Below are 9122 nucleotides of genomic sequence, written 5' to 3'. Positions count from 1 at the left end.
ACCAGTCGTCTGATGAGTCTGGGCGTGTGAGCCCTTCCAAGAGTTCAAGGGGGGCACTGCTAGGGGCCGTCAGTGCAGAAGCAGGGCGATGGGGGCTGCTCCACCGCGCGGGGAAGGGAATGGTGCGGCGAGGGGAAGGAATGGCTGCTGTCTCCCCTTTTCTCTAGGAGCCCCCGCCCCGCCCAGCTCGCCCGAGGAGCGGCCTCCCTCCTTCCCACACCGGACCCTACCTGCCCCCGTAGTTGGGTGGGGTAGGGGGACCAGATCGCCAGCGTAGTCCACTGCGCAAATAGGGCCTGCGACCTGACCCCGCCTCCGCTCCTCGATTGGGCGCTCATTTAAATGTCCGGCCCCGCCCCAAGCCCTGGGCGCATATATATAGACGCTCGGCGGGCGGCGGGCGGCATTCTGGCGCGGAGCGGAGCGGCGGCGGGCGCAGCTAGCGGGTCGGCTGCGGAGTGGGGGTGCAGCTCGGTTTCCCCCCGACACCCCTCCCCCTCAGGCGCCAGCCCCACCCCTCCGCCGGCCGGGCCGACCCCGCCGAACTATCCCCTGCGGCGCGAGCCCGGGGCGGCTCCGGGCGCCCCTCAGCAGAGCCCCCACCATGGGCAGCCAGAGCTCCAAGGCTCCCCGGGGCGACGTGACCGCCGAGGAGGCAGCAGGCGCTTCTCCCGCGAAGGCCAACGGACAGGTGGGTGCGCTCCGCACGGCCAGCCCCGGTCCCCTCCTCTCGCACCTCGCCCCCCTCTAGGGCCCCGGGCCGGGGCCGCGCGCTTTGTCCGGCCCGGGACACGCGGCGCCCCCTCCCCCGCCCGGTCCCTTTGTTCTCGGCGCCGCAGCCCCCGCGGGCGAAGCGAGGGGAGGGGCGGGGAGGGGGCGCCGGCCGGGCCCCGCCGCCTTCTTTGTTCGCGGCCCCGGCCCCCGGCGCTGCTCTCCGGCCGCCCCGAGTGCCGCGCGGGGAACAAAGGCGTTGCTGGGCCGCGCCAAGGGGGCGCTCAGGGGCCGTGGGGCGGGTGCCCGGCGGGGAGGGCACTCCCCCCGCAGACCTGATCCCCGTGGCCCACGGTCTTTTTTTAGGGGGAAGCCGAGATGTGGGAGAGCCTGGGGTGGGTGGGGGGCCGTTTACACAAAGCAGTAGGCTGGAAAAATAGGCCGTCCAGGTGCAGGGAGACAGCGCCCCGGGCGGCTTCCCGCCCAATATCGCCTGGCACGGCTCGCCCGCCGGCCCGGGATCCGCGGCCCGGAGCGGTTCCGCGCGGAATAAGAGCGCGCCCCTGGGGAGGGGGGTGGGGGCCTTGGACCCAGCGCCTCCTGCCGGCCGCGGCCTCTGCGCGCTCGGTCCCAGGGTGGGGTGAAGCCAAAGCCAGACTTTCGGGACCCCGCTGTCTGGAGGGGGTCAGAAGCGGGCCGGGGGAGGTGAGGAGCCCCAGCCCTCATTGCTGTCTCCTCTGCCCTGCAGGAGAATGGCCACGTGAAAAGCAATGGAGACTTATCCCCCAAGGGTGAAGGGGAGTCGCCCCCTGTGAACGGAACAGATGAGGCGGCCGGGGCCACTGGCGATGCCATCGAGCCAGCACCCCCTAGCCAGGGCGCTGAGGCCAAGGGGGAGGCTCCCCCCAAGGAGACCCCCAAGAAGAAGAAGAAATTCTCTTTCAAGAAGCCTTTCAAATTGAGCGGCCTGTCCTTCAAGAGAAATCGGAAGGAGGGTGGGGGTGATTCTTCTGCTTCCTCACCCACGGAGGAAGAGCAGGAGCAGGGGGAGATCGGTGCCTGCAGCGACGAGGGCACTGCCCAGGAAGGGAAGGCTGTGCCCACCCCTGAGAGCCAGGAGCCCCAGGCCAAGGGGGCAGAGGCTAGTGCTGCCTCCAAGGGAGGAGACACGGAAGAAGAGGCAGGGCCCCAGGCTGCAGAGCCATCCACTCCCTCAGGGCCGGAGAGTGGCCCTACACCGGCCAACGCTGAGAATGAGTAGCTGGGTGGGGGCAGGTGGGTGATCTCTAAGCTGCAAAAACTGTGCTGTCCTTGTGAGGTCACTACCTGGACCTGGTGCCCTGGCTGCCTTCCTGTGCCCAGAAAGGAAGGGGTTGTTGCCCCCTCCCAGCCACGTTCCCTCTCCTCCTCCTCTCCCTCCTGTGGATTCTCCCATCAGCCATCTGGTCTTCCTCTTAAGGCCAGTTGAAGATGGTCCCTTACAGTTTCCCAAGTTAGGTTAGTGATGTGAAATGCTCCTATCCCTGGCCCTACCTCCTTCTCTGGCCCCACCCTTGCAGAAGGCAATTGCTGGTTTTCTTCCCCAATTCTTTTCCAAGTAGGTTTTGTTTACCTGACTGCCCAAATCCCTGAGCCAGAAGTGGGGTGCTTATACTCCGAAACCCTGAGTGTCCAGCCTTCCCTCTGTTGAGTTTTTAGTCTCTTGTGCTGTGCCTAGTGGCACCTGGGCTGGGGAGGACACTGCCTCAGTCCAGGTTTTTATAAATGTCTTACTCAAGTTCAAACCTCCAGCTTGTGAATCGACTGTGTCTCTTTTTTGACTTGATAAGCAAGTATTAGGCTTTGGGGTGGGGGAGAGGTCTGTAATGTGAAACAATTTCTTGTTGTCTTTTCTTCTCCCATTGTTGTAAATAACTTTTAATGGCCAAACCCCAGATTTGTACTTTTTTTTTTCTAACTGCTAAAACCATTCTCTTCCACCTGGTTTTACTGTAACATTTGGAAAAGGAATAAATGTCGTCCCTTTAGTGCTGCCTTAATGAGTGGTCTTCTGGGGGTAGGGTGAGAAGATTGGTAGTCAAACCTCAAGGAAGGGGTTAAGACAGGTAAGTTTATGGGTTTTCTTGTTGAGGGGGTTGCCCAAACACTCATTGACACCAGAACCAGAAAAGCAGGGAAGAAGAGTTAAAATCAACCCAGGGACACTGCTAGAAAACCACCACTCAGGAGGGTATAGAAATGTACCATTTTATTACAAAGAGTCTCACAAAAATGAAAATAGTATCTCAAAAAGGAAACTAGACTACCACCTCCACCTGCAGAATTGGGGGAAGACAGAGGGCAGGCAGTGTATCTTGGCTCACTTGAGGCCAGTGGGAAGAAGGTATGAGAACAGAACCAATCTAAAAACGGCTGTTTTAACTTAGGAGACAAAAGAACATGGGGTCTCTGAAGACCCAGCCATCTCTTCTAGAATGCCCAGCAAGGGTACCTTTCCAAAGCTACAAAACAGGCACTTGGCATTTCAGGATTTTGTCTTATGGATACTTAGGCATAAAAGTATCCCTTCCACCCAGACCAGGTACCCTTTATGATTCAAACTTAATAATTGAGGAGGGATGGGTGGCAAGGCAGCTGTTAGAAAAGTTTACCAAGCACAGCTGCCCTGGGCTCAGGGCCCTGGTTCCTGTCTAGTCTCTGGGGAATGTTTATATTTAATATATTTTTATATAAATACACAGAGAAATAGAAAATATAAAATCTGAGCAGTTGGGGGAGAAAGTTGGAGAACTTGGCAAGAAGCCAGAGCTGAAGATGTCTGTTCAGGCCAACTTGACCTCCTCCTTGACCCTGTGGAGAGAGCAGAGACCGGCATGAGATAACCCACCCCAGAGGACTTGAGGCAAAAGTGGGTACAATGACTGCCACAGGACCCCAGCTACCCAGGTGACTGCTGGAGACTGAGGCTTCCTAGCTCTGCCTAGAACTGCAGAGACACACAGACTAGTTCCTGAAAGAGGCCTTTGTAAGCTGGACCAGCTGTCCCTGTGCCTTCCCTCTCAGAGTGGTGGGACAAAGGGGATGATGCTCCAATGCCAGGGAGATGGCCGACAGACAGTTCCTTCCTCACCCTTTGGCTTCTGGCTTCTCCTCCTTGGTTTTCTCCTCTTCTGTGACTTCTAGAACATAAGAGTGCATGGATGGCCATGGGCAGCCCCTCTGGAAAGACCCATGAGGTCTTTACTTACCCTGAAACCTCCCCCCCAACACTACAGCTCACTGGACATACAAAGAGAAAACCCCATCCCAGGTTCTCCCAGTGAGCCCTGTTGAGAACAAACAGGTTGGACCGGTTTCCCAGCCTACTAAAGCCAAGAACCCTGTGGGTGGAGGCAGCCCCCTGGGAAACGGGTAAAATGCTGGGAAAAGGGCTTGGGTAGTATGTGAGAGCCATGCTCAATCAGCCAGTAGAAATGACGAAGCGTTTCATTGTTTTGTGGGACTGCCACTTTTGGGAGCTGCTGAAAGGCCCAAGGAGCTGAGGAAGAGCCCCACAGGAGCTGACAGGGCCTGAGTCAGCTCCCTCCTCCCAGTGCCCTACATAGATCCATCCTCCTCCAAGACCTAGGGTTTAAGACCCAAGTTCTGGCCCAACCCAAACCCACCTTTCTTCTCTTCTGGGTCTTTCTCTTTTTCATCCTCCGTTTTGACTCTCTTGGCTTTTTTGAAGTTAGAAGAGTTCTTGCGTCCACCCTCTCCCTCCTCATCAGAGTCGGAGAACTCTTCCTCACAGGCAATTCGTTTGTCAGAGGAACAGACTGGGAGGCAGTGGAAAGTATGGGTGAGAGAGCAAGAGGTTATTTATCTCAGGATCTATGCCCAGTGCTTCCCTGTGTGTCCAAGAGACACCAAGGGGAAAGGACCAAGAGGAGAGGGAGGGAACTCGGACTCCCTAACCTGTTGTTGTAGGCACGGGAAATTGAAACTTAGGTTTCTCAATGAGAGAATAGCTTAGAGGAAATGTGAAACCAGGAACAAGGGGAAGGAAGGCAGAGCTCCCTACTGAGTGAGAAGGCACCGGCCCCTGGGTCTGGCCTTACTCGAGATGCGCTTGTCAGGATCTTCTTCATCCTCATCACCACTCTCCTCTGGGATGGCGTCCTCAGGAATCGCCTGCATTTGGACCCCTGGTGCATGGGGCAGCATTCTCAGGTTTTCAAACAGTCGCTGTCTATGGTCAGTGGGAGAGGGAGTAGTTGGACTCTGGTTAGGGATAAACCAGAGCCTGGAATAGGGGGATGGCCAGGGGATATACTCACTTGATCTTTTCCAGGTACTCATTAGTGTTCTGGTTAGTCATATTGGAAGGACTGATGTGAAGCTTGAAATCTGGTCCAAAGTATTCAAAGTAGTCATTGTATGGAAGCTCTGAATGAGTCAGGGGAGAAGAGAGTCAAGAGACCTGGCCACCATGCAACCCTGAGAAATGCATTTGTAGGTTTATCTAGGCCTGTTTGCTCATCAAATAGAAGGATGATTCCAAGCTAGGGAGAGACTTGGGTGCTAGGATTTCAATCTTTTTAACACCATTCTCCTGTGTCCACACCAGTGGTATATATGTCACTAGGAGAAGGCCCAACTAAGCCCCTGGTTTAGGACACTTCAAGGCAATGCTCCTTGCAAGCATTCCCTTCACTCACTACCCCAGTTACACTATAGAGCAGAAATTCCAAAGCTGTGAATAACCATTGATGGCTATAGTCTGTCAAGGTTATAGACTATACCTTTAATGGCTATGCCTATACAAGGGTATAGGCAGGAGATTCAATGACTAGTATCAGAAGAGGACTAGTCATGTGACCAATGGGGAAGGAGTTGTGAACTTGAGGATACATGAGCTCCAGCTTCCACCCAGCCCAACCTGGCCCTGGAACTATTACCATTAGGGATCTCTGTGTCCAGGGCCACAGCTGTTTCATATGTCCAGCACCGGGCAACATTACGAATGGTGTAACCACCTCCTCCCAGCATCAGCATAGGCAAGTTGAAGCTCTTGACAAATTCCACACATTTGGCGTGCCCTTTGGTGGGAGAAAGGGGTTAGGGTTAGTAATGGGTTATAGAAGCACCCAGCAGGACCCTGCCCACCCATTCTTGTGCTACCTGGTCTCACCTTTGATGGTCAAATTGAAGCAACCTAAGCGATCCCCAGACAGGGAGTCTGAGCCACATTGTAAGACCACTGCACTAGGCTGGAACATCTCCATTACTTTGGACATGACCTAAAAGGACACATATTGGTCACCACTAACTTCAAGAAAAGCTATGCGGGGTTTGGGGTTGGAAAGGGTGGGTGCAGCACTTTCTTCTGTTCCTTATCAGCCACTCCTACCTTTCCACTCTCCCTCATGGTGTGGTAGAGAAAAGGGAATAGTAGGCTGGGGCTCTCGTTTCTCCACTTTGAATTTCAGTTTTCCAATTTGAAAGGACCTCTAAGCTCCTTCTAGCTCTATTAATGCTGAACCTAGAGTGGCCTCCCTGTCAACTCCCTAAATCTTTCCCTTCTTTCACTGCCCAAGCTCCAGTGCCACTTCCTCTAGAAAGCCCTCCTGACTCTTAGCTACATCTGCTCTACTCATTTGATCCTACAGACTTGGAGCCTTACATTGTGAGGAAGCACTTTACTTCTGTATATCTTATTCTCACAACTAGATTCTAACATTACTGACAAGAGGGACAATAACTCAGGCTTCTCTGTCATCCTTACTAAGCACATATTAGGCACTTGGTGTTTGCTGAATGACTACCTGAACTTATTAGGTTAATACTCTATTAACTAACTCCTCATCATGGCATTCAAGACCTGCTTTGAAATACTACCCCAACATATATTTCCTACTACCTCCTTCAACACTCCTTCCACACGTCATACTACATACATACTACATGCCACTACATACTGGCACCTCTGCACTTCTACTGGTACTGTTCCCTCTGCTGAATGCCACCCCTTCTGCCCCCACCTCCTTCTTTACATGGGTACCTCCTCATTTTTCAAAGTCCGGCTCAAATGTCACCACCCTTGTGAAATCATCCCTGACTATCCTCTCACTAGCCCAGGCAGCAGTTTGTCTCTCACTGTTCTGTTCATCCCTCAAAAACACAGGCACCAGGTCAGCCTGCCCAAAGACTCCGGCAGCAAGCCTCCCCATGAAATACACCAGATGGCCTTTCCAGAATCTCTGGACAGGTTGCCTGGTGAAGGGCTTTCCCAGACAGACTAAAATAAGTCCCTACTTCTTCAAACGTGCAGATATCAACGTAAGGCAACAACAAATAGGAAAAACCAAGGAGACATTAACACCACCAGAAGAATAATTTCTCAGTAGCTGAATCTAAAGAAATGAGATACAAAAACAATAACACTGACAACACGCTGTTGGGTATGTGCCTATCTCCCCTACCATTGACTGTAAGGGCAAAGACATGTCTTAGACCTTCTTGTATCCAGCAGTGGGCCTAACCTCCAGAGGGCATTAACAAATATTTGGATGATTTTTGTTCCCCTAATTGGCCACACAACAGTCCAGGGTTGGGCTGGCCTGTGGTTCACTTGGGAGAGTGTAGTGCTGATAACACCAAGGCCATGGGTTCAGATCCCATATAGGGATGGCCAGTTAGCTTACTGGGTGAGCATGGTGCTGACAACACCAAGTCAAGGGTTAAGATCCCCTTACTAGTCACCTTAAAAAAACAAAACCAAAAAACAGTCCAGGGTTGAAACACCTCTCATTTCCCAACTAGCCTTAATGGGGAAAGACCCCTGAGGTATGGCGGAGATGCTTTGCTATCCCTCCCCTAGACCAATCCCTTGTTTGTAGCCCAAGAATTGGATAATGCCACTTACCGGTTTAAAAATGGCCTCATAGGACTCGTCATCAATCCCATCTCGGAGTGGGTAGTTAACAGCATAATACTTGCCTTTGCCAGCCCCAATATCCTAATCAAGGGGGACATTAAAGTAAAACTGAAAGATGAAGCTAGGAGGAAGTTCAAGGATGGGGGCTGGAAGGCTAAGGTCTTTCCTTAGTGGTGGTGGTTAGGCAGTGGTTCTAAGAGAGACAAGCTGGGCCCATGAGGTGGGCCAGGACAAAGCAGGGGTACCTTTGTTAGTATCATTAGTATCATTCCCCTCAGTGGCAAGTCTAGCTCACCTCTCTGCACACACCACTGAGGCTCCACCCAGGCTGAGGGGCTGTTGATGGGGCCAGAGATGGAATATCCTGCCCCATAAGATTTCTATCTCTGGATTGGGTTAGAGCTAGCCAGCAGCTGGGTCACAGAAATAACACCTACCCCCCACAACCCTTTTCTCTCCAGAGAGCTTTACTGCTCACTCCTCTACCCTCATTCTCCCTTTTTTAAGGAGGAGTGGAGGGGAACAGAAAGGGAAGAAATGTTCTTCCAACTAACTTCAAAACAGTAAATATTCACTTATTCTAATGCTTGTCACAGCAAACAACTAAATTAGTGCCACTTTTTCACCCAAGGACTACTGGTATAACAAAGCAGCTGATTTCATTATATTCATGCTAATAGAAGCACACAGAACAATTGAATGAAGTAGCTTCCAAGGATTCTTACCCTGAAGTTCATAAATGAGCTTCAGTAAGGGGACATGTTTATTAGCTATCTTTTATCAAACATAAAATTGCATGTACTTTTCTGGGGAAAGAGTCCATAGCTTTCAGTCAGAAGGCCAAAGGGGAAGGTGACCTAAAAATGTTAAGAATCCAAGGCTACCCAGTTGGCTTAGCTGGTTAGAGCACAGCCTTGCAACACCAAGGTCAAGGGTTTGGATCCCTATACCGGCCAGCCACAAAGTAAGTAAATGAATGAATAAATAAATAAATAAAAATGTTAAGAATCCTTGAGATGGTCCGTAAGAGTCCCAATTCGTAGCTCAAAACTTAAGCCTTATGCGACATAGAATAGTGTAATGCAACCCAGCTGTGGCCAGGAGGGAAGTCAGGCGACCCCTATCCCTCCCTGACCCACTATGTCCCATTATTCCCTCCCTCCAGAATAAGGGAAGGAAAAAGACTATGGCAGGTGCCCAGATTGGGGTGTGGTGTTCTGAATGGCAGAAGAGACAGGAAGTGGTTTTTAGTGGCATGGGATAGGAGAGTTAGAGCTGGCAGCTGAGGGTGAGCTCGTTGGTCCCTAAAAGGAGTTCTCACCCGTAGGTCCCCAGTTCCTGGGAAGTACTCTCCATATTTATGAAAGGACACAGTCATGACCCGGTCTGTGGTATAGAAGGCCTCTTCCACACCATCGCCGTGATGAATATCAATGTCAATATACAGCACCCTCTGGTGATACCTAGGATCAGAAGGGGGTCAGGGGTCTGG

At 52.4% G+C, this 9122-nt stretch overlaps 2 protein-coding genes across 2 annotated transcripts in view; one reads left to right on the top strand and one right to left on the bottom strand.

Annotated features, from left to right (window-relative positions):
* The first annotated feature begins 423 nt into the window (after positions 1 to 423).
* MARCKSL1 (MARCKS like 1) lies at positions 424 to 2738 on the top strand. The gene is made up of 2 exons (XM_063106469.1): positions 424 to 691; positions 1460 to 2738. The coding sequence occupies exons 1-2, from the start codon at positions 605 to 607 to the stop codon at positions 1970 to 1972; spliced, it is 600 nt and encodes a 199-aa protein (XP_062962539.1). The 5' UTR covers positions 424 to 604; the 3' UTR covers positions 1973 to 2738.
* A 222-nt stretch (positions 2739 to 2960) lies between these two features.
* The window catches only part of HDAC1 (histone deacetylase 1), a 29311-nt gene continuing 23149 nt past the window's right edge, over positions 2961 to 9122 (bottom strand). The window contains exons 6-14 of the mRNA XM_063105294.1: positions 8952 to 9093; positions 7619 to 7711; positions 5885 to 5993; positions 5652 to 5792; positions 5031 to 5139; positions 4812 to 4942; positions 4377 to 4529; positions 3842 to 3890; positions 2961 to 3561 (exon numbers count right to left, since the gene is read on the bottom strand). Of these exons, the coding sequence (XP_062961364.1) occupies positions 3534 to 3561; positions 3842 to 3890; positions 4377 to 4529; positions 4812 to 4942; positions 5031 to 5139; positions 5652 to 5792; positions 5885 to 5993; positions 7619 to 7711; positions 8952 to 9093 (955 nt within the window). The 3' untranslated portion in view covers positions 2961 to 3533. The remainder of the gene's footprint in view (positions 3562 to 3841; positions 3891 to 4376; positions 4530 to 4811; positions 4943 to 5030; positions 5140 to 5651; positions 5793 to 5884; positions 5994 to 7618; positions 7712 to 8951; positions 9094 to 9122) is intronic.

The sequence above is a fragment of the Cynocephalus volans genome, chromosome 8 (assembly GCF_027409185.1).
Source record: "Cynocephalus volans isolate mCynVol1 chromosome 8, mCynVol1.pri, whole genome shotgun sequence".
NCBI lineage: Eukaryota > Metazoa > Chordata > Mammalia > Dermoptera > Cynocephalidae > Cynocephalus > Cynocephalus volans.
This window is presented reverse-complemented; position numbering and strand designations above follow the sequence as displayed.

Excerpts from the sequence above, each read along its gene's own strand:
- MARCKSL1 (XM_063106469.1), top strand. The coding sequence starts at position 605 with ATGGGCAGCCAGAGCTCCAAGGCTCCCCGGGGCGACGTGACCGCCGAG. Across the intron at positions 692-1,459 it reads CCGCGAAGGCCAACGGACAG|GAGAATGGCCACGTGAAAAG; the intron begins GTGGGTGCGCTC and ends TCTGCCCTGCAG.